Source organism: Ursus maritimus, unplaced genomic scaffold, assembly GCF_017311325.1.
Source record: "Ursus maritimus isolate PB19 unplaced genomic scaffold, ASM1731132v1 scaffold_23, whole genome shotgun sequence".
In the NCBI taxonomy this organism is placed as follows: Eukaryota; Metazoa; Chordata; class Mammalia; order Carnivora; family Ursidae; genus Ursus; species Ursus maritimus.
The window spans coordinates 30,628,990-30,651,674 of NW_024424786.1; the positions used below are offsets into that span (position 1 = coordinate 30,628,990).

At 53.0% G+C, this 22,685-nt stretch overlaps 3 protein-coding genes across 31 annotated transcripts in view; 2 read left to right on the forward strand and 1 right to left on the reverse strand.

Moving 5' to 3' along the window:
* Positions 1-22: 22 nt before the first annotated feature.
* Positions 23-7,821, reverse strand: ACP2 (acid phosphatase 2, lysosomal). The gene is made up of 11 exons (XM_008701004.2): positions 7,384-7,821; positions 6,695-6,790; positions 6,305-6,391; positions 5,105-5,257; positions 4,897-4,995; positions 4,726-4,815; positions 4,146-4,278; positions 3,294-3,376; positions 3,065-3,171; positions 2,770-2,945; positions 23-955 (listed from the first exon to the last, which is right to left on the reverse strand). Exons 1-11 carry the CDS (start codon positions 7,495-7,497, stop codon positions 822-824), a joined length of 1,272 nt encoding a protein of 423 aa, XP_008699226.1. The 5' UTR covers positions 7,498-7,821; the 3' UTR covers positions 23-821.
* A 5,000-nt stretch (positions 7,822-12,821) lies between these two features.
* NR1H3 (nuclear receptor subfamily 1 group H member 3) lies at positions 12,822-19,809 on the forward strand. 11 transcript variants are annotated; one of them, XM_008700994.2, is made up of 10 exons: positions 12,822-12,887; positions 14,049-14,129; positions 14,652-14,840; positions 15,179-15,497; positions 15,741-15,949; positions 16,056-16,235; positions 16,383-16,482; positions 18,889-19,002; positions 19,215-19,309; positions 19,507-19,809. In XM_008700994.2, exons 2-10 carry the CDS (start codon positions 14,118-14,120, stop codon positions 19,651-19,653), a joined length of 1,365 nt encoding a protein of 454 aa, XP_008699216.1. In that variant the 5' UTR covers positions 12,822-12,887; positions 14,049-14,117; the 3' UTR covers positions 19,654-19,809. The 11 variants fall into 11 exon arrangements, with proteins under 11 accessions (XP_008699216.1, XP_008699222.1, XP_040494987.1 ...); XM_008701000.2 differs by having other exon boundaries at positions 12,825-12,887; positions 15,231-15,497; XM_040639053.1 differs by lacking the exon at positions 12,822-12,887 and adding an exon at positions 13,006-13,330.
* Positions 19,810-20,933: 1,124 nt separating this feature from the next.
* MADD (MAP kinase activating death domain) overlaps positions 20,934-22,685 on the forward strand; it is a 41,407-nt gene continuing 39,655 nt past the window's right edge. For all 19 annotated transcript variants that reach the window (XR_005837103.1, XM_040639070.1, XM_040639056.1 and 16 more), the window contains exon 1: positions 20,934-21,227. The gene's annotated coding sequence lies outside the window, so the exon portion shown is untranslated. The remainder of the gene's footprint in view (positions 21,228-22,685) is intronic.

A 22,685-nucleotide genomic window follows, 5' to 3' on the forward strand; every position in this document is an offset into this window, starting at 1 on the left:
AGAAAAGGCACAGAAACAGTGCTAAGAGTCTAGAACTTTCATTCTCTGGCAGCTGCCTTAGCCCTATTCTGGACCACAGTCACAAGCTGTCCAGCTCACAACCTGCATTTGCCTCTGGTCCGTGGAGACCCCAGCCTAGCTGAGAGGGATTGTAGTGTCATGACTGTACCATAACTCACGCCCCTTCCCCCACCCCCTGCTCCTTCCCCGGTCCAAACACCCTTCTGACCTGCTCCAACTGCAGGGTGACAGAGATGCCTGAAGCATTATGTCTGACTCTAATGGTGGCTTCAGGGGGACAAAGGAAAACTTGGCTGGCTGACCTCTGGGCGATTCGGTTCCTTGGTGGCCGGTGTCTGTACCCCCAATGTTGTGCAGTTTTTCCCACTAAAATAAGCACTGAGAGGCAAGACTGTGTCCTCTGAACTGTCTGCAAAGACTGCGGGCTGCAAGAGAGGGCAAGGCTTGATCGGCGGGGCTGAGGCAGATCAAGCACTAAGTCCTTCAGTTTTTCAATCCCAGGTCCTGAGTGAAACTTGAATACTTGTCTACACTCCTGGTCCTTAGTAAGCATGGTGGAGGCAAATCTTGTCTGGAGAAAGCCCAAGTCCAACACAGTACTTAGTGAACAGGGAGGCACGTGAATGCTGAGTGATAGGTGCCACAGGCCAAGCCGAGTCCCACTTGTTCATCTAGGTTGGGGTTATCAGAGGGAGGCCAACCCAGGGTCTCCTGTCCATGGGCTGGGGAGCAGCAACAGTCAGGAGCAAGAGCCCAGCCCACCTCCCCTAGGAGGCAGAGGGAAGGGGGCTGAGTGGTTGTCAGGCGTGATCTTCCCCATCTGCGACGTGGCGGTAGCCAGGAGGCTGGGCCTGCATCCGGAAAAGGACGGTGAGGAGCAGCACTATGAGGAGGAAGAGGATGGAGCCACATACAGCCAAGGCCACGATCACCTCTGGGCACGGGACGGGGAGGGGGAGAGAAAGGGCATATCAGTGTTCATCGGGCAAATATCTGACTGTCTACCACACACCAGGTGCTCTTCCAACGGAGACATACACAAGTTAGTGACAGATGCTCTAAAGAAAAGCAAAGCAAAGAGAAAAGGATGGAAAGGTAGGCCAGTCGGGAAGGAATCACTGAGGAAGGGACAACTGACTAGAGACCTGGAGTCACTGAGACACTTGAATCTGAGAGAAGAGGGTCTTGGGGCAAGGGCGGAGCATGTGGGTAGACAGGAAGCAAGTATAAAAGACCCTAACGTGGGAATAAATTTGGCAAATTCTAGGATCAGCTACGAAATCAGGATCACTACAGCAGAGTGAGTGAGGGGCAGACCAGAGCAGAGGATCAGACAAGAAGCGCCTGGAAGGCCATGGGGAAGAACTTGGATTTCGTTCTAAATGTCATGGGAAGCCGCTGGAAGATTTTGAGAAGGGTATTGATGTGAACTGATATATATATATATATATATATATATTTTTTTTTTTTTAAAGATTTTATTTGACAGAGAGAGAGAGAGGAGAGAGGCAGGCAGAAGGAAAGTGAGAAGCAGACTCTCCACTGAGCAGAGAGCCCAATGTGGGGCTCAATCCCAGCACCCTGGGATCATGACCTGAGCTGAAGGCAGACACTTAACCGACTGAGCCACCCAGGTGCCCCAAGAGGATATATTTTAAAGGTCAAGCTGATAGGATCCGCTAGTGGACTGGATGTGGGGTCTGAGAAAGATGGTATTCAAGATGACTCATAGGGTCACAGTATTCAAGCAGGTAACTAATGTGGCACTTGCTAAGATGGGCAAGCCTGGAGGAAGAAAGGATTTAGGAGTAAGAGTGTTTGGTTTCAGACGTATCAATTTGGAGAGACCTCAAGTTAGCAGTTGGATATGTGAGTCTGTAGCTCAGAGAAAAGGTCACGAACCTGAGTCGTCAAAGGATGGGACCTTGCATGGAGGCAGTATGTGAAGCCATGAGGCTGGATGGGACCGCCTTGGGCGTGGGCACAGATGGGGAAGGGCGAGGATAAGACCTAGGCCATCCATTGTTTAGTGGGCAGAAAAAGCCAGTAAGGGAGCAACCTATAAGTCGAAGAAAAACCAGAGAAGCCAAAAAAGTGTCTAAAGAAGGAAGGGTCGATTATATCATGCCACTAAGAGATGCGAGAAGCTAAGAACCAGTCAGGCTTTGATAGGAAGCACTGGTCCTTTATGAAAGTGGCTTCCCTGGAGAAGGTGACACAAGGCTGTGTAGCATGAGTCTGACAGAATGGGCACTGAGAAAGTTGAAACCAGAGTCTAGGCAAAGGATTCCACTTTCACAGGGAACAGAAACGGAGCGGTGGCTGGAGGAAGATGGGGCCCTGACGGGTCTTCCTTACGCTTTCAAGATGGGACTGACCCAGTAAACAGGAAACACTGAGGCCCCGCAAGTCCCTGTGGAAGGGAGAAGAGATGGACCCGGAGCATCTGCGGAGAGCTTGGCCTTAGGAAGTGGCTTATACCAGCAAGTAAGCTGGAAGACCTGCTGGTGGGAGGATGAACCCGTACACTCCTGGACACCACTTTTTTCCTCAGTGATATGAGAAGGGAGGCCATCGCCTGAGAACGAGGAGGGAGAAGGTGAGGAATGGTCTCAGGGTGGGGAAGTGAACCATCTAGGGAAATGAGTCAGAGGGCGATAGGGGTGAGAGGTACAGCAGCTCTCTGGAGACCTGTGGGAACTGAAAGTTGTTCTGGGATGTTCCTCGCAGAGGCAGGCAGCAGCTCACCTGTGTCCGCGGGGCCGCTTGCCAGCTGGCACTCCTGCTGCCAATCCTTGGGCACGATGGGCTCTGTGAGGTGAAGGAAGTCCTGCAGTGGGCAGCGGTGAGGGCAGCCAGGCAGGACCAGTGGCCAGGGAGCCTTATTACTCTCATTCCGAAAGTACATCTCCACTGAGAAATTCCTAAGGGTTGAGAGGAGACGAGATGGAAGCGGCTCAGCAGGCCTGTAACTGAGCCACTGGGCTGCCCACAGTGACCACACGAGTGCCCCTCCAGAGGGCGGACTGGGAGCTGCACTCACCCGTTATCTTCCTGGTACAGTTCAAATATGTGGCAGGAGGCGTACGGGGCCTGTTCCCCATTGTAGACGTCCAGTGCCATTTGCAGAGCGACCAGGGTGGTATCATGCTGTAAGAGAGGGGAGCTCCCCATCAGCCCTGCTCACCCCCTGGCCCCCATACCGGCGCTGAAGAGAGAGGAAATCCAGCTCCTCGCTTGACGTCAGCATGCTGGGGACTACGGGAGCTTACCGCAGAGTAAACCAGCAGCTTAGGGAGCTGGGAAGAGGTTGCCATCAGGGTCAGGTTCTTCCGTATCTGAGCCAGCAGGACGCCTGAAGGAGAAGAGTCCCCAGTGTCAGTGGCGCCACCTACCCCTGTCTCTGAGCAGACCTATCTGTGCCCCTTCACCCTCTGCTAGTCCTGAGTCTGATCACCTGCATGGGGAACTCTTCTTAGGGGCATGGGAACCATGCAGGAAGCTCTCGGCACCCCTGTTCTCTAAGAGCTTTCACATTTACAGAGGGAAGCAAGATAAAATGAGATATCCGTATTTCCACACAGATACAGAGACCTGCCCATTTAAAAATGAGCTGCAAGGCCCTGCCCATAGCCAAACAATTACTCCAGACTGGAACAAATGTAAACTTAAGGTTGCTTCAGAACACACAAGATGGCGGCTGCGTATGCGAGCTCTGCCACGTGCGGGCTCGGGCAGCGGTGCCAGCCGGCCCTCCCTTGGGTGCTCGCATCAAGAAACTGGCATCTGTGTTACTCTCAGCTTTCTTGCAAAGTGACCCCCGGTGATTCTCTGGAGATAGGTATTCACTGAAGGAGACAGAGAGTCTTCTGACATGGCTGACACTTGAGAATATGAATGGTAGAAAAGAAGCACACAAACTTGACCGTGGTCATTCTACAGTGACAGAGGAGCTAAGCATTTGGAGGAACTGGGAAGACGTCAGTGGCTAGCGGGAGGTCCGGTTGTGAAGGGGCAGAGAGCACTACAGCTGGAGAGGGAAGTGTGTGAGAAGCCCTCCAGAGCAGATTTTTAATGCTGAAGGGTCCTGAGGAGGGGAGTGACGCGCAGCTCTTGTCACTCACCCCCCTGAAGCCGGGCCTTCTCCGCCTGCTCGTAGATCCCGAAGAGGAAGCGGAAGCTGAAGTCCTTTAGCCGGCTCAGACGCTGCATGGTTTGGGGTGAGGCCCAGGGTGGCAGGACCAGCCCGTGTGTTTGCTGTGTAGCGCAGCGGGCAGGTTAGCTCCCCAGGCCTAGGCCAGAGCCTCTCCGGGGACAGCTCTCCTCCCCAGCGGGAAGGTGCCTGTGTGTGTGTGAGGGAGGGAGAGGAGACATGAGGCTGAGGGACTGGAACCAGGAGACATGGTGGACAGGACACAGGAAAGGAAGCTCAGGCACGAAAAGCGTGACTCAGCAGAACGGAGTCGGGTACCATGAGAGTTCTGGGTGGAGAGGGGCAAGAACTGCTGACATGTAATAAACCATTTCCCACTCTGAGGTTCTTTTTCACCCGTGAGGGAAATTCCTTTGTTTCACAAGAAGCGGCTTGCCTGGACCTCCCCGTGGGAGTGGTGTCCAGGCATTGTATGCTACTTGTCCTGGTCACCTGGGCCTGTGGAGGTGCGAGGGAAGAAGGGCCATACCGGGGACCCTAGGTGGGCTCACCTCACAGAAGAGTGTGTCATAGACATTCCAGACGGTCTCCAGTGTCACGTCTGTAAGCCCTGTCTTGTTGGCCACCATATCCAGAAATTGCTATGAAAAATGGATCAAGGGGATCAGCATTGCCCTGGGGGAAAGGACCAGTGTGGTGACCTCCACCTCAGCCCCACTCACTGCATTCTGAATACTCTCATTCTGATACTCTGGTGTCTGTCGGGTCTCGTTCTGCAGCTGCTCGTAACGGGGACATGGGCCCAACGGGAACTTCAGCAGCTGTAGACCGAAGGGGGGAAACAGAGGCAGAGAAGGAGTTGGGGATCAACAGGCTCACGGCCAGAGTCGTCCCTCTTACCGCCTCCAGGGAAGGGCTCGCCAGTCTTACCCTATCCTCAGCGATGGGCACAGTGTGGACGGGGATAGGTTGCCAAGAGATATTTGGGTTGAAACGCTGCATCCCGTTGGGAGGGAAGAGTCCAGCCAGGTTGGCCTCAGCACTCATGAGAGTACGGTCAAAGTCTGTGCTTCGCACGTAAACCTGCAGAGATTACAACACCAGTCTCACCTCTGGGGGTGGGGCGGGGGAGCTTTGGCCCCTGGGTGGGACTATAGGGGGAGAACCTGTTCTTGATTGTTACCCAGCAAATTGTGGCCCTCTCCCCCAATCTGACCTTCCTTGTCCCTCTTCTCAGCAAAGGCCCAAACACTCAGTTAGGGGCTAACTGTCACCACTCTGTGAAGAACTCCTGGAGGAATGGCTCTAGTTCAAATGCCCTCCCAGTCCCAAGTGCTTAGTCACTAAGGCTGTCAGTTCTGTCCCGTTTTCTAACAACGCCTATCTCCCTATCAACATCGGGGTCCTTGAGGGCAGAAACTGTCTCCAACAACACACACCCCTTTATGAAATGGCTTAGAGATCAGGGAGAGGAAATAAGGAACAGAGATAATTGCTTGTGCAAAAGGAGGAGGAAGCAGTGGGGAAGGGCAAGACCAGGATAGAGCTGGCCCTCAAGGGAACAATACCACTGAGAGACTCTTGAGATGCCTGTGGCCAACAGTGGTAACCAGAGGAACAGCCATCCCCATCCCTGGGGTAGAGGGCTTCAAGGAGCTGGAACACTTGCCAATCTTCCCTGACACGCCTTCTCTACATGTGATCCCTGCTCTTTTATCTCTTGGCCCTGGGAGTCTTATCATCTGTCACTCCCACTACATTCTAAGCTCCACGAAGACAGAGATCATATCTGTGTGGTGCACCATTAATGCAAAGTGTTAGCACAGTGCTTTGCCCTTAGTAGGTACTCAGTAAGCATCTTGGATGGAAAATCCAGGTCATTTCACAGAATCAGAAAAGACTCTGCCAGGCCCTTAAGTCTGAGCTTGGATGCTTGATCCATTTTGCCCTTTCCAAGTCAAGGAGGGGCAACTTGGCCTCTAGGACTGTCCTACACAGCTCTTGGATGTCTTGACCTGTAGGTGTAACCAAAAATGCATGCAAGGAGGCCAGAGTGCCCCAGGCTCCCTGAGGGCAGAGGGTGAGAACAGCAGGTTCCATTCCCCTTGCCTCTTGAGCTCCCAGCCTTACCTCTTGCCGGTGGTAGGAGGTGTTGAGAAAGCCGTGGTAGCGCTGCCGCAGAGCCTGGCCCAGCTCCCAATGCTGCCGCATCCCCTCCTGTGGGCACACCCAAGGGTTACCAGGGAAGGGACAGCTCGCAAGTCCCACAGGGCTTAGGCACTGTTGCTTTCCAAATTTCCCCTGGCTGGAAGGAGGAGTGGGTTAATCTGGGGTTAATTAAGGGGCCGATTGTGTATGACACCTGTCCTAGGCACAGAGGAAAGTAAGGTTAAGAAATCTGGGCAAAGTCAGCACCCACAGGGGAAATGACAGTATGGTGGGGCTCCCAAGTTCTGTAGCCTGCTCTCGAGGTCACTCATTCCACAGCACATCCGGAGTGGGGGCTGGCTTCTGACCCACCTTGGTTAGTTGACCAAACCCCTGAGGCCACTCGTCTTCCTGATAGGGGTCCTTGGGATATGTCTTCACTGGTGAACGGTCTCCATGTCGGTACAGCTGAGGAAACAAATGGTTTGCCTACAGGTCAGAAGGTTCCTCGATGGGGACACAGAGCCCACCTCTGCCCTTTTAGGAAGGGAAGCCCTATTCCTTCTGTGAAGCCTTAACTCTGCCCACTGCAAAAGACCCCCAACTCAGAAATAGTAACTTTGAACGGTTCCAGGGATTCTAATTTGTCCAACCAACACCACTGGAGACCATAGGCAAAGCCAAAGATACAGGTGGAAAAGGAAAACGGAAATGAAAGCAATGCAGGTGGTGGGGGAAATGCAGGGAAAATCACCAAAGGCTTAAGAGTGAAGGGTGAGTCTCTTGACCGTTAGTTCTATAACATCCATGTCCCAAGACAGATTCACCCGACCTATGCCCTGATATAGAACTACGTACACCCCGCCACCCCCCAAAATAAGTCGGGCTCCACATCAATTCCGAACCAGGCCCCCAGCCCTCCAGGGCAGTCGTCTCCCCTTAAACCGGCTCCTGATCCATCAAAGACCCCGACCCCAGCACAAGCCCCGCCCCTCCCTCCAACAGCAGGCCTGTGCCCTTCCAGCTCTGGCGAGCCCTTGGGCCACCCCACCTCTCATTACCAAAGTAACGAAGCGCAGACTCCGGGCCTGGGTGGGGGGCATCACTATCAGGTTCACGCCAAGAAGGAGCTGGAGAAGAGCCGCCCCACTCCACGAAAACTGTCTGCCCGCCATCACCGCTAGAGACTGCTGCAAAAAGGCTGGAACCCGCTGCGTAGCACCTCCAGCTGCCGCCCGGACGCACCGGTAAGGACACACGCCGGAAGTGCCTTTGCCGCCATCTTGCTAAAGGAGGCGCAGAGATGGTGGGAGAAGGCAGAATTTGGAAGGGAATGCGTGTAGCAGGCTCGCGATGTGGCCGCGGCGGAGGAGCGTGGGAGTGTAGTGCAACCTCGCGCGGCAGAAGATGCTGAAGACCTCGTCTTTGTAAAGACAAAACCGAGTTCAGGTTGGCCTCTGCCACGGAGACCCAGTAACAAGGTGGCGCCTGCTGTGGGCCGGACATTGGATGGGAGAGCGAGCGCCCCCTCGGGCCGGGGTGCTGCCGGGCCTTAGCTCAGAGAGCCGGAGCCTCTGCTGAGTTGAGGCGAGGGTTGGGAAGTGTAGGACGCCCCTCACCACGGCCCTGCCTTTCTGGTGGAATTTGAGCCTTAGCCCTGGCTCTGTTCCCCGGGGGAGGCCCCGTTTGATGCAGGGCACAGCGTGTCAACAGTTCTTTGGACTCCCTGTGCCCTTGAGGTTGGTCCCAGTGTAGCCTACAGCTCGTGCCTTTGAGCAAAGCTCCAGAAGACCTCTCACTTTCCCTTCCAGTCCCTTCCCTACCCTCCCATCCTTCCACTTCCGAGTTTTGAATGTCTTGCAAGGTGTCATGCTCCCTCCGAAACGAGTGGGTTGCAGAGTATGTTCACACTTTGCGAAACCAAAGCAGTGAATCCATAGGGAGGAATTTCAGACCTGTGCGGGGATATATAGGGATAAGGGGAAGTGAGAGTAGTTAGAGGCCCTCTAGGCATTGGTCATTAGCATCCAGGTGCTGCCAATTTGGCTTCATGGCTTTGTGACTGAGCTTGGTGTGACTCACAGCTCCAGGATCACAGGCCCTTGGGATGCTTTGATTCAGATCTGCCCACTGGAAGCAAAATCATCTCAGATAGTTGGAGAAATAAAACTTGATAAGAACTATATGGGAGAAAGCAGGGTCATAATTTTGCCCTAGGACTTCAGATCCAATTATTTACATATACCTTACAGAGCTGTTACGGAAGAGTGAATAGAAACTGAGAGCTGAAGGATAGGTAGTCGAATAGTTCTTAATCTTACTTAGTCACAAGGACCTTTATGAATCAGATGAAGATTTACCCCCCTGTCTTCCGGAAAAATGTCCACACACACAAATGGAGTTTTGCATATAATCTCAAGAGGTTCATGAAGAATGTCAGTAGTTTTCATAAGTCAGCATCTCTGAATCCCCAATCTAACCTAGTCCCCTTACTTTAAAGGATAAGGAAACAAAGCCAGAGAGAGGAACTTGTCCAAGGTCACAGAGTTTAGGAGAAGGGTTTAAAACTCAAGTTTTCTGATTCCCAATTAGTCTTTATAATAGGCTACTTCTTGCGGGCTACTCAAACTGCTTTGCTAAACCATATTTCGTGGCTCCCAAATACTTTGAATAGAGATTTCTGACAACAGAAACCTTTTCATATTGGTGGGGTTGAATGGGGCACAACTAATGGGCAAAATTCTTTATGTTAGTGGGAGTTCTTGAATGTTTCTTTTAATATATCCCTTAGTCTTCTTGCAATGTAGCCAGACCTTTGTGATTTCAGAATGTAAATCTTGGGCCCACTAAATTTTGGGGAGTAGAACAAATTCATCTTTTGCTTTTCTTCCCACTTGCTAAAGTATGTCTATATCCTTTGTGCCTGCAAGTATCCTATGTAGGAGGGATTGATGGAGCAGATATTATTTCATTTCTGTAGGGAGAAACAAATCCAGGAAGGGTGTATCACAAGTACATGGTAGAACCAAGAGCTAAACCCTGGCTTCTTGACCCCCAGCTTCTGCATATTTTCTACCAGATGATTCTGTGCTCTCCATACCTTGGTTCCTAACTACAGATGCAAAGAACTAGGTAGATAGATAGATAGATAGATAGAAGATAAATACAGGGCTTACCCCTGATCAAATAAATCAGAATCTCTGAAAATGAGGCCAGGTTTAGAAACCACTGTTCCACCCTGTGTTGTCAGAAGCAAATCTAAATCCTGGTGAGTTAGCCATTTTTTCCATCTAGGGAGACAGTTTTGTGTTATGGAGTGAGGTGGTTTTTTTGTTTTTTTTTGAGTTTGAACTTTTGAGTCCGTTATACCTGTATTCAAATTTGATATTTGCCCGCTTGCTAGTAACTATCTCCTAGGGTTATACATGAGGATGAATAAAATAACACATGCAAAGATAAATATATGTAGTAATAAATGTGACTTTTTTTCCTTTTTGCCTGGTATGTCATCACAACTCATAGGCCTGGGAAGCAGAAATTCCTGGGTTCTTCTCTATCTCGTGACTGGAGGTTGGGCAGGAGTTGTTTGGGTGCCCTACAGGATGACCTCCACACTCTGCATCTTTCCAGAATGGTGAAGGAGGGAGCAAGAACCAGTTTCCCCAGTCTGTTCCTGCAGACCGTACCTTGTGGCCTGCTTGACAGGAATTGGAGTACTGTCAGGGGAATTACCAAGTTGTATATATGACTGTGAAATGGTGAATGCTCCTCTGTTTTTGCTTCAAGTTTCCCCTTGCTGCAAGGAAAAGCCTAGGTGGTCACAAATATGACCTGGAAGATCCCCAAAGATTCTAGGATCCCCTAGGAGCCAAAGAAACCTAGGAAAGGCCCTATGGCGCTGGGAAGCTTTGCATCTAACACCTGTGGGCTGGTGGGACCATTCTGTGGGTAGTGGGTCTGGCAAAGTGAGACATGTGACCCCAGCTGCTGATCATGTAACTACTTGCTCTTGTTTGGGAGAGAAGTCCTAGTGGTTGGTCTGCAAAAACTCTGTGGAGATAGTGCCAACAGGTTTTGGTCTTCTCCAGTTTTCCTCTCCCTTTCCCTTTTCATGGTGGCGGGGGGGCTCCTGAATCCCTGTAACCTGAGGGGTCGCTCTGGCAGTAAAGCACTGCTGATGCTTCTTCCTTCTCTACTTGAGATAAAGCGAACTGACTCCCTGGCTTGGAAGAGATGGTGCCCTGACCTGTTTGTTGAGCAACTGGTGCTAGCCTGGGTCAGGAGGGCTCCAGATGGGGCTCATGTGTGGCTGTGGGTCCTCAGCTGCAAGGAGACTAAGGTGTCAGGAGAGGGAGCTAAGGATCAGGGGTAGATGAGAGAGGTATTTTCCAACTCCCAGAAGATAGGTCATCAAGCCCCAGACCACGTTACATCCCACGTTCCTTATAACCAGGTGTTGCAGTGACATCTCTGGCTGTACTTCTATGCTGATGCTTCTGGGGGTGGGGAAAGGTGGAGGGGGGAACTGGATGGATGGTGTGGGTGCTGGGACAGGATGGTTGCAGTTTCCCAGGGGTTGGAGTCCCTGGTGTCTACTTTCCCAGGACAGCTGGGGCCTTGTGAAAATCGGGAAAGGAACCCATGCAAGAGGAATGGAGAGCCTTGTGCTCGTGACTCAGAGATGCTCAGACAAGGGTGGTGGCCTTATGAGGGGATGACCTTGTAATAAGAGGGAACAAGAGCTAAAACGCAGGCAGAACTTTGAGATGGGGGGGTGTCAGAGGGGCTTTTCTGGAATGTGAAAGTGAATACATGGGTGGATTTTGCAACACCATGCAGCCTGCTGTCTTCTCAAGTCTCTGCTCTCCAACCCCCTCCTGTTCCCCTGCGCCACCCTGTGCTTCCTCCCATCTCTCACCACGCTCCTTCTCTGTTTCTGCTTTCTCTGTCCTTCTCCCATCCTGTTCCTCCACACCCTCTGTCCACTCTTTCCCTTTTCCCTCTCTTCCCTGGTGCCCTGTTCATCTGTTTCAATCCCTCTGGCTGCCTGCCCTGGCCCTCTGTCCTTCTGTCCTTTAATGTGGGGCCCATGGGAACTGGAGTTCACAGCAAAACAGGAAGAGCCTGGGAGCAGGAAACTGGGAGCAGGGCAGGGGGTGAACGACCAGCAGTAACCTCAGCTCCTCGCCTCCCACATCTGGACCGAAGCATCCCCAGGGCTCTCTGTCTCTCCCACTGCAGCCCTCCAGCCCTAGCTTCTTCCGTCTTTGTGCTTCTCTGGTCCAGCAGACCTGAGAGACAACAGATGAGAGTATTCCTGGATTCTGACACAGGAGAAAGAAAGAGCACAGGGACTAAAGTGAGGACATCTGGATTCTGATCCCAGCTTGGTCACTAATTGTGTGTGGTCTTGGAAGAGGCTCTCCCATGAGCTCAGTGCTCTCTGTGAAATGGTGCTCCTGTTATTGACCCTCCCTCCCTCTTGGGGCTGCTTTAAGGACCAAAGGAGATAGTGTAGGGTTTGTATATGGAAACAAGCACTGGAAGGTTAACAGTGTACAGACTGGAGGTGATGGGAAGACCTCCAGATGAAAGGATTGAGAGGTGAATGAAAACTGCTACCATTTCGTGAACACTTACTTTGTGCCACACATTGAGCTGTGTGATACGTTGTTTACTTCTCATGACAACCTTATGTGGCAAAAACCATTATTATTATCATCCCTGTTTTAAAGGTAGGGAAACAGGTTCAGAGACATTATGTAACTTATCTAATCAAGATCACACAGATACTAAGAGGCAGAGGCAAGGCCAGGCCCAGAGCTCAGGAGCTAAATCAACATGATGAAATGAAATGGACTAGAGTTAACAGGTGTAGAAGAGGATCGTATTATTTTTCTTGCTCACCTATTCATTTATCAAACAGGAGAATAGTACCTACTCTGTTGCCCGCTCTGTGCTAGGCCCTGTTCCGTAGGCTACAGGGGAGATAAAATCAATAAAACATGGTGTCTCCCTTCTCACGTTCCAGGCAACAGGGCAGGACGGCTATGGCTATAGTCTCAGTAGATGCTGAATAGAACCTACCATCACTTCAGATGGAACTGTTCCCAGATGTGAGAACCTGCAGACTTTCCCAGGTCCATCCTGGGCTGGCACCTGGGTCACCCGCCATCTCTGCCCCTACCCTCAGCCGAGACCTGCCTTAGCTCCTCTCTCCTGGCCTCTTCGCATCTCAGTGGTCCCCTGCAGTGTACCGCACTCGACACTCACTCGGAGACTCCCTGAAGGATAAGCACCTGCCTCTCCACCCCTGGAGTTACACTAGTTTGGCTGAGGCCTGGGGTGAGTAGGGAGTGCTTTTTGGCCCCCTCCCAGAGACAGGGGAGGAGGAGGGAGGCTGGGAAGGCAGGCTGGGGCTCAGTGTCGCAATTCTGGGCAGTGCCGGGACCTTTGCTCTACGAGGTGTCTATGGAGCCGAGGGAATGCCGACTCTGGAGGCTGCCGGGATTGGGGTAGGGGTGCCGGGGAGGCAGTCCTGTAAGAGCAGCTAAGAGCCACTGGGGTGAGGAGAGGAAGGGGAGAGACGTGGAACTGGGCTGGTCTACAGGGAAATGCAACTGTCATGGTTGGGGGCAGGGGGGCAGGGGTGAGGCTGGGCTGAGGGGGTGGGCGGGCTGGGGAGGAGTCAACATGGTGGGGAAGCTGCCCCGTGGGTGTGGGGAACGGCAGCCAGGGCTCTGGTCAGTCGTCTCCGGTCTGCCTAGCAGGAAGGAGAAGTGGCCCGACCCCTTGGCAGTCCCTCCCCTCAGCCTTCCCCACATTACTTCCCTGGGGCTCCGGTCCCTCACTTGCTCAGCTCCGTCTCTGCCAGCGCGAGGCCTCCAGACGGGGGATTGCTCCGTCCTCCCCTCCCAGCAAGGGGGTCCAGAGACTACCCCAGCCAGGAGTCTGGTGGCCTGGGGATTCGGTGGGTCTGCTCCTCAGCACTGGCCTGGGGCTCTGTGTGTGAGTCTGGGATGGAGGGGGTGGTACCCTGTAGATCTTAGAAAGGGGTCTCTGGGGTGAAGTGAAGGATGATGATAGTGATGGCAGCCCAGGCAGCAACAGGATTCTATTTAGGTCCCAGAATAATTCCTGAGGGGTTCTGGAGGTGGGGGTCCTGGCTGTGAAATGGAACAACTCCTGGAGGCAGGAGGTTTGTGCTGGGTCCCTGGAAAGTGACAGCAGTGAAGTTATCTAACAAGCAGTGAGTTTTACTGGGTGAGTGATCCTCAATCCCCTACCCTAGTCCTGACCAACTTTGGCTGGGGGGAGGGGAAGGGGCTCTGACAAAAGCTGGACAGATGTTCCCAAACACTCTGTGATGGCCTGGAGGGGTCCCTAGGGAAGAAAAGGTGGCCACCTTAGCCAAAGCTAAGACTTTGGAGTCAGAGAGACCAGAGTTGGAATCTTAGCTCTACCATTGCCTAACTGTGTGGCTATAGGCAATTTACTAAATCTCTTTGATCCTCAGTTTCCTCATCTATAAAATGGGCTTAAGAATAGTCATGACACCATAGGCATATCAAGAGTTAGGCATATAAAGCCTTTAGCACAGGCTGATATATACATACATAGCAAGTAAATGTTAGCGGGTATATTAGTACTCATAGGATCAGGATGAGAAGGTTGCTGAGGCCAGAAAGCGCAGTTCTGAAGACTGTAACATGGGTCATTCCCGCAGGACAGCCCCCTTGGTAATGTCCAGGGCTCCAGGAAGAGATGTCCTTGTGGCTGGAGGCACCTGTGCCTGATGCTTCTCCTGGTAAGCTTCACTCCAGCCCTCTCCTCTGAGCTCAGGTCCCAGCTCCTCTCCTCCCTCGGGAATCAGACCCCTTCACTACTTGCCTTCTGCCATCCCCCGGAGAGCAGTCCAGAGTTGTTCTTGGTATCGCTTGCCTCCTTCTGCCCAGACTGCCTCTACGCTGGGTCTGGTGCTGGTCCTTCTCAATGTGAGCTTGCTGCTGGGGAGAGTTGGCTTGTCTAGTGCTTACCAGCACTGGCTTTGAAGAGTTCTGTCTGACCTCTGAAGTGGATGCAAGTCAGCCCCTCAAGGGGACAAAGGTTAACATCCTCATCTAAGGTACTGAGGTGCAGGGGACTGCAAGTGACTAGCCCTAGAGCCCATACAAACCCCAGGGTCCTGGAGGCTGAGCCAACTTTTGCTGCCCTCTAGGGGTAGAGATAAATTTGCAGTTTCCCAGAGGTAACTTCCCAGAGGTAACTTACCAGAGGAAGTGCGTGGGAGGGACCTGAGACCCCCTTGTGCCTCTCTTTCGGGGCTCAGACTCTGCAGTGCAGCTGTGGGAGCCAGATACGCAAGATGCCGGCAGCCAGGCGCTGGGAGGCAACGCGTGCATCCTCAGGGAGGAAGCCAGCACTCTCCAATCTGTGGGGGGCTCTCTGGGGGCAGGGCCAGAGGCAGCAGAGCCCACAGTCCTGCTCCCTGGGGTGGATACCCCTCCGGAGTCTACAGGTGAGGAGCTGTTGGGTTTGGAGGAGGTAGGGGCCCCCTGGATCTGGGAGGGCTATTTACCTTATAAGATCATGGTGAAGTCCAAAGGCTTTGGATTCGACTAGGTCTGAGTCATCTGAGTGTGAATTTTGTCTCTGCCTTGGGCCTTTCTGAGCCTCAGTTTTCTTTTCTGTAAAATGGAAATAATAACAGTACCTATCTGTTACGGTTGCGAGGATCAATGCATAGAAAGGGCTCAGGCAGTACCTAGGACAGAATGGCACTTGGCGCATGAGAGCTGCTTTCTCGTAACAGAAGGGAATGAGGGTCACTGAGTGCTCAGGGCTGTGGCCAACTAGGCACCAAGCTTTTTCCTTGGAGAAGAACACGAAGGCCCTCCCCTGTATCCAGAGCTCCGTCCACAAAAGCGGAAAAAGGGGCCAGCCCCCAAAATGCTGGGGAACGAGCTGTGCAGTGTGTGTGGAGACAAGGCCTCCGGGTTCCACTACAACGTGCTGAGCTGTGAGGGCTGCAAGGGATTCTTCCGCCGCAGTGTCATCAAAGGGGCGCGCTATGTCTGCCACAGTGGGGGCCACTGCCCCATGGACACCTACATGCGTCGCAAGTGCCAGGAGTGTCGTCTTCGAAAATGCCGCCAGGCCGGCATGCGGGAAGAATGTGAGTGTCTGGGGACAGGAGTGGGGGAAGAGGCTGATGGGAAAGGGTTGCTGGGGTGTGAGGGTAGACAGGCAGCTGAGTCTACAGGGCCTTCCCACCCGGTCCCTAAGTAGGGGTTAAAACCTCTTCCTTGACTTTACCCAGTTCTCTCTGGTTTTCTAGAGCCTCAAACTACCCCTCTGCCCCATCCCTGCTTCTTGCCTCCCCCTCTTCTCCCCTCCTCATGTCCAACCCTGTCCTTAGGTGTCTTGTCAGAAGAGCAGATCCGCCTGAAGAAACTGAAGCGGCAAGAGGAGGAACAGGCTCAGGCCACGTCCATGACCCCCAGGGTGTCCTCACCTCCCCAAGTCCTGCCCCAGCTCAGCCCCGAGCAGCGGGGCATGATTGAGAAGCTGGTGGCTGCCCAGCAGCAGTGTAACAGACGCTCGTTCTCTGACCGGCTTCGGGTCACGGTAACCGAGGGAACTGGGGAGAGGTGGCTGTCCCCAGAGCCCCAGGTGGCTTCTTGCTAGCTGACTCAGTGCAGTTCGTTCTTTCCGTCCTTGCCCGGCTGGGTAGCCTTGGCCTGTGGCCCCAGATCCCCAGAGCCGGGAGGCCCGTCAGCAGCGCTTTGCCCACTTCACCGAGCTGGCCATCGTCTCCGTGCAGGAGATCGTTGATTTTGCCAAACAGCTGCCTGGCTTCCTGCAGCTCAGCCGGGAGGATCAGATCGCCCTGCTGAAGACCTCTGCGATCGAGGTGGCTGGCAAGGCTGAGGGGTGAAGGGAGAGCCAGGGCGGGACTGTCTCTGGCAGGGGCTTCCAGACAGCCAGGTGGGGAGCGAAGGTGCCCCATGCCAAGACCAGCCTTCCGAGTCCCTGTTTGAGGTCTGCTACCTGTGTGCAGGTGATGCTTCTGGAGACATCTCGGAGGTACAACCCTGGCAGTGAGAGTATCACCTTCCTCAAGGATTTCAGTTATAACCGGGAAGACTTTGCCAAAGCAGGTAAGAACTGAGATCAAAAAAGGATTGGGTTGGATGGAAAGATGCTTGTTGCCATCGGGCTCATAGTGACTACAGAGACACAGGCCCAGGGTTTGGGCGGCTGTATGGGGAAGGCTCCACTTGTTTGTCCTACACAGAAAGTTGGAGTGGTGATAGGCCTCTCTCAGCTGCTCCAAAGAGACCCCTGTCCTCTGTTTCATTTGGCTGGTGGTTTTCAGTGTTTCAGGGAGCCTGAGGGGGGTGGGGCTCCATAGAAGTGTCACCTTAGAGGAGGAACAGAGAAGCACGGGAATGCCCTTCATCCTCTTTCTGGCCAAACAAGAAACTCCATTTAATATTGTGCTTCTACATAATGTTTTGCTTGAAGAAACGATTTTGCAGCTCAGAAAAAAAGCTTGAAAACCGCTGCCCCAAGCCTTTTAGTATTTACTGACGAACTTGGCTGTGCTCTTGAAGGATCATGGGGACTGATTCCCCCACCACCACCACTCTTTTTCAGTTGTTTTTTCTTAAAGCTAAAAACATGCTGAAACATGGCAATTTTAGGGCAGTTTTCAGATAAGAGTGAACACTTCCATCCCCGTGCTGTACCTGGAGTGTTTTTTCCACGAATTCGCTCATGGTACTGCTCATGTAGGCTCAGCTGCCTGTCTACCCTCACACCCCATCCTGCAGGCTAAGTGGCCTTGCGTTCCTCATATTCGATTGCTGGTAACGTTGGTGTTGTGGGAGTGGGTCTGTGAAATAAGGCTGAGGCTATGACTCCATTCTCGGGGTTGGTAGGTCCTGGTTTCCAGGGCAGAGCTCGTAGTCCTCTCTAGTTTCTGGTGACACAGAGCAGCACATGTGCCTCTTGTTCCAACACAGGCCCCCCCAGTGAGCTTTCTAGGAAGGCCTCCCTCAAACTCTCGGGCGTGGCAGAGCTCGTCTCCCGCCTTCTTTAGTGCCCCGTGTGCTGCTGGAGTGTGCAGGCATCTCATGGGGCAATTCGATGACCTTCTCCAGCTTTCAAAGCCCAGCCCTGCTCTCTTTATCTGCCTGTTCCCCAAATGCTTCCCCAAAGCATGGTCGCTGCCTCCTTCCTAACACCCTCCTTTCTGAACCCTTGGCCGTTCTCGCGTCTGGATGTTCCTTCAGCACTTGCGCACTCGTGCCATCTGAATCAGCCCCTGTTTATCGATCCGTTGGTGTAAGCACTTTGGATGCCATCATGTTTGCCTTTCATTTCTTTTTGTCAGTGAGGTCTTGGGGAGGAGGAGCGGGGGCTGTCTTTTGTCAGGTGTCCGTCCATCTCTGCAGCCACTACCGTGTGCCGCATGCGGTGGACGACTCAGGATGTGGACCCATCGCAGTGGAGGCGCGCGTTTAGCGAGCATGAGAGGACCGGGCAGGGCGCGTGGCCCAATTCCAGAACCTCCTCATCCTCTCCGTACAAAGAGGCCGTTCAGCACATTTTGCGGCTCAACACCTTACCAAGAAAGGCTTTATGTAACGGCGCTTGTCCATTAAATGTCTCAACTGTCTCAACACACACTTGATAAACATCGGGGTGAAAGTGCAGGAAGTGACTAATCAGGAAGCCTCGAATGGAAACGCTAGCAGATGGCTGCTGAAAGAAATCTGAGAAAGCCTAGGGGACGGGGTGGGGTCGGGAGATTTTTGTGATCGGAGAAGTGTTCTTTAGATGTCATGACTGTAGGCCATGGTTTGTTGAACTTCACCCTCCTCAGCAAGAAGACTGGTTCTATGTTTTCAGTTTTATTATTCATTCATTAATTTAATGAACACTTATATAGTAGTTACCATTCTGAGGACCCATTATGAGGTAGCTACTATTACTATCTCCACAGATGGAAAAACCAAGGCCCAGAGAGTGTAAATAACTTACCCAGGGTCACACAGCCTAATAAATAGGTCCAGCCAGGACTCAAACCCAGGCAGTGTGATGCCAGAGTCCATGCCCCTGACCACGTTGCTATGTTCCTGCTGGGACGTGAAACATGAAATGTATCTCTGGTATTCAAAGAAGTAAGGCCAATTGCCAGTGAAAAACTTTTCTTTGTAAACAAAAACAAGCATTGCCTCTGTTTCTAGTAATGTGGGGCCCTGGAGATTCCAGCGGAACAGGTATTATCATTGAATCCAGCACCTCTTATGTGCCTTGCACAGCACTACATGCTTTGTCTGCTTTATGATTTCACAATCACAACAGTCTTATAAGTTCAGATGGGATTCCCAGTTCACAGAGGAGGCTTAGAAAGGTTAAGAAACTTGCCTGATGATACCCAGCAGAGCCCTGGAGACTTCTTAGGGCGTTCCTTACAGTTCCCCTAAATTGAGGAGTTGGAGAGAAGGAAGTTCCTGCTGCCCGTGCTGCACGCCCCAGCCTCCCTTCTTCCTCCACAGGGTTGCAGGTGGAGTTCATCAACCCCATCTTCGAGTTCTCCAGAGCCATGAATGAGCTGCAGCTTAACGACGCCGAGTTTGCTTTGCTCATTGCCATCAGCATCTTCTCTGCAGGTGCGAGGACGGGCAGGAGGGAAAATGAGCCAGAGATTTGCACCAAGGGGGCTGCAGGCCCTATAGGGCGGGAATTATGGGAGTGGAAGCCCTTGCTCTGCTACTTTGGGAGAGGCTGGGTGGGGCATATCCCTCTTTGGGGGGTTGTGATTTGGGGTATGGAAATAAGACCCTGGCCAGACCTGCTCCTCAACTCTGTTGGTGACCTATAGACCGGCCCAACGTGCAGGACCAGCTCCAGGTAGAAAAGCTGCAACACACATATGTGGAGGCCCTGCATGCCTACGTCTCCATCCACCACCCCCATGTGAGTCTCCCCATGAGTCTCCCCCCCTTTTCCCTCCTCCCTACAGGCTTATCCCCTGATACACCTACTTTCCCTTCAAGAATCCTTCCCTGACTACATCTCGCAGACAATTCTCTACCTCTCCCACAATTCCCCTACCCTTGCCCCCTTCCCTGGGGGTGAGATGAAAACTGTACTTGTCTCTGTCCTTCCCCCAGGACCGACTGATGTTCCCACGGATGCTAATGAAACTGGTGAGCCTCCGGACACTGAGTAGTGTCCATTCAGAGCAAGTGTTTGCACTGCGCCTGCAGGACAAAAAGCTTCCCCCGCTGCTCTCTGAGATCTGGGATGTGCACGAATGACGGCTCTTCCCTATCCCTCAATATCTTCTGTTTTCTGGGCTGGAAGACTGAGGGGCCCGGCTGCTTCCTAGAGGTGAAGCAGACTGAGAAGGGCAAACATTCCTGGGAGCTGGGCAAAGGAGATCCTCATGTGGCATTAAAGGAGAGTCAAAGGGCTGGGAGTTTGTGGCTACTGGGCAGTGGAGGGTCCCGCTAAAACTATGCTGCATTTGAAGACTGTACAGCCCCAACCAAATGGATGGATCTGGGGGCCAATTTGCACAAGGTTCTCCAGGGCCCTGCCAGTCCTGCCTCCACCACTTCCTGTTTTCCCCACAGGGCCCCGAGAGAAATTCTCCACTGTCACTCTGCGGCTTGGCCATAAATGCCTCGGGGCTGCCTCACTGATAGGTCTGGCGCTATTTGTACAGAGAGACCAAAAGGAAAGATAGAACGAGAGAAACCATTTCTGGATTGGGGGTGGGGCACGGCCACAGAGGAGGAAACCGTCTTTTAGGATCTGCCTCCAGACGCAGAAGAGGGAGACAAGTCACAAGTGACAGCCTTGGCAGTGAGAGGGGACCTCCTTTTACTAGTCCCATGAGGGTAAATGAAATGATGAGACTTAGATACCCTTTTCCCGTTTAATGATCCAGGTGGGATCAGTTGTCTTTCAGAGGGGGAGTGTGGATAAATTTACAGAACTAACACCCCAGCCATGCACCTGTCTTCGTGCGCGTCCCCATAATGCCTCGGGGTTTTCCGTTGGTACCTAAAAAAAAAAAAAAAAAAAAGAGGGCAGAACAGTCCGTGATCTGGGGCTCCTGGCCCTGTGGGACGGGAAGAAAAATGCCCTGAGGCCAAGGGGAGGCTGCCTTGTTGTAGGTTGGGCCTGTTAGAAGGGCTGGACTCCAGTTCCCAGTGGACACCGCGGCACCGTTCACGCCCCCTTCGTTCTGCGCGCTCCGGTGTAGGTGAGACGCCGGCCGCGCCTTCCGCCCTCGGTCCCCCCCCGCCGTCCCTGAATTGGTAGGCTCCACCTCCGGGGCAGCCGGCTTTGCAGCCCAGGCTGCTGGGCACTTCCAAGCCGCTAGCGGGGGGAGGAAGGATGAGGTGTGGGAGACGCTCAGAAAGTCTCAGAAGCAGTTTTATCTTGAGAAGTCGCTTCCAGATTAATACACATCTCGTCGAAATGGGCTCAACTACCATGTCAAATTAAAATCTCTTTGTGCAACCTAAACAAAAGGTATTCCTTTAGGTCCTCCCCGTGGCACGCTTGGCGCTGGGCTGGCCCAGCGCGCCCCATCGCCTTCCCACTCCCACACGGATAGGTGTGTGCGTAGCCGCCTTTCTCCCGAGGTTGGCTCCACCCTTCAGCGCTCGGCTTGGTGCAGCCCTGTCCCCCGTTGTGGTGCGTGGTACAGCCCCGGCCCCCTCAACCTCCCCCTCCCTCACCGACTCCGAGTGGTACGCGCCCCCCGGTGCAGACACGGAACTGGCGCGCGCTCGAAGCGGCGGTGGCGCCGGGGAGCTTCCGACGCTCCGCTGCTGGGGGCCGTCTGGCTGGGCCTGGCCGGTTCCTCACAGCTCGGGAGGTAGGAGGGTCCGGGCCACTGGGGGTCCTGGAAGGATATTTGGGACAGGGCTTCCCCGGGGGGAACGGGCTCTGAGAGGAAACTGGGGCTCTAGGGGGAAGCCGCCTCTGAAGAGGCCCTAAAGGAGTGTTTTGGGGGGAGCGTGGGGTCTGCAGGGGAAAGGGGGGCTCCATAGGAAAGGGGGCGGGGCTAGAAGTGAGGGCGCTTGGAGCCGCGAAGAGGTGCTGGCTGCCGGACTGGGCTCGGCTCGCGGCGGCTGGGCTCGATTCCTGCCGGGTTGGCGGGTGCCGCTGGTTCGGGGCGTAGGCGGGGGAGAACTGTCCAGCAGGTGAGGGGGCGGGCAGAGCGTCCTGCCGGGGACCGAGCCGGGATAAGCACCTGGCGTGCGCGCGAGCGCGCGCGCGTGTGTGTGTGTGCGCGCGCGCGTGTGCACACCTTATATTTGATCACGGTTTGGAGATCATGTTTGGTTTTTTTTGAAAAAGGAAAAATTTTTTTTGGTGTTTCAAAACTGGCTTGTTGGGAGAGTCGAGATACCATTTCATCTTTCCTGCAACTGCTTCCCTCCCCATCCTCGTGTATCTCTAAATTCTTCCTCTTCCTGTTCTCCCCTCTTCTCCAACCCTGCCTATTGCCTGTCTTACTGCTCTCGTTCTCCCCGACGCTGACGGGTCTGTGGTGATGCGCTTGCAAGGTCACTGCCTGGGTAGGAGGGGAGAGAGCCTTCTGTTGTGCTCACGTCAGCAAAGATGTCATCTAGCTCTCCGGTTCCTGTGGTTTTACTATGACATTCTGCCCCTAACGAGGGACTAATCCAAAGCGTTGCTAAACGTGGCCATTTGTAGGCTGAAAAGACACAGAGAACTTAAAAGTGTGTGGATTCTAAATCGGAGTCTGGATGGAGTGGATGGGGAAGTAGGACTTCAGCAGATAGGTATGCGTTTTGAGCTTGATGCCTTTGGAATATAGGAGCTGAGAACCAGGGACTCTCTATTAGTAAACATGGTTGAGGCAGAAGGCAGAGTCTGAGTCTGGGTTGATATGAAGACAGGATGTGAGTTATAGGTGATGTTAGTCTTTGTGGGGAGGGGAGAGAATGTGGATAAAAGCCCATCTCTGCAGTCTGAATAACCAGAGGTAGTGGCTGTTAATGAGATATGAAGTGTGGCTAAAAATCTATCCTATCACTAGTGCTCAACAATCACAAGATCTCAGGGTCTTTGTGATTCTGGAGGGAGGTGAACATGGTAGAGCATGATAATGACTGGAGTTTTATCAAATGATTCTCAGTGGCAGGGCTGAGATCCCACCAAGCCTAGAGGCCTGATGCCCTAATATGGTAGAAGATACTTCAGGTGTGATTGTTGAGATTTTGGCAGAAAAGGGCTCTTAGTTTTCAGTGTAAACGTAGATTTCTAGGCTTAGCCTTGAGCTCTGGCCCTGTAAATTCTGTTTTAT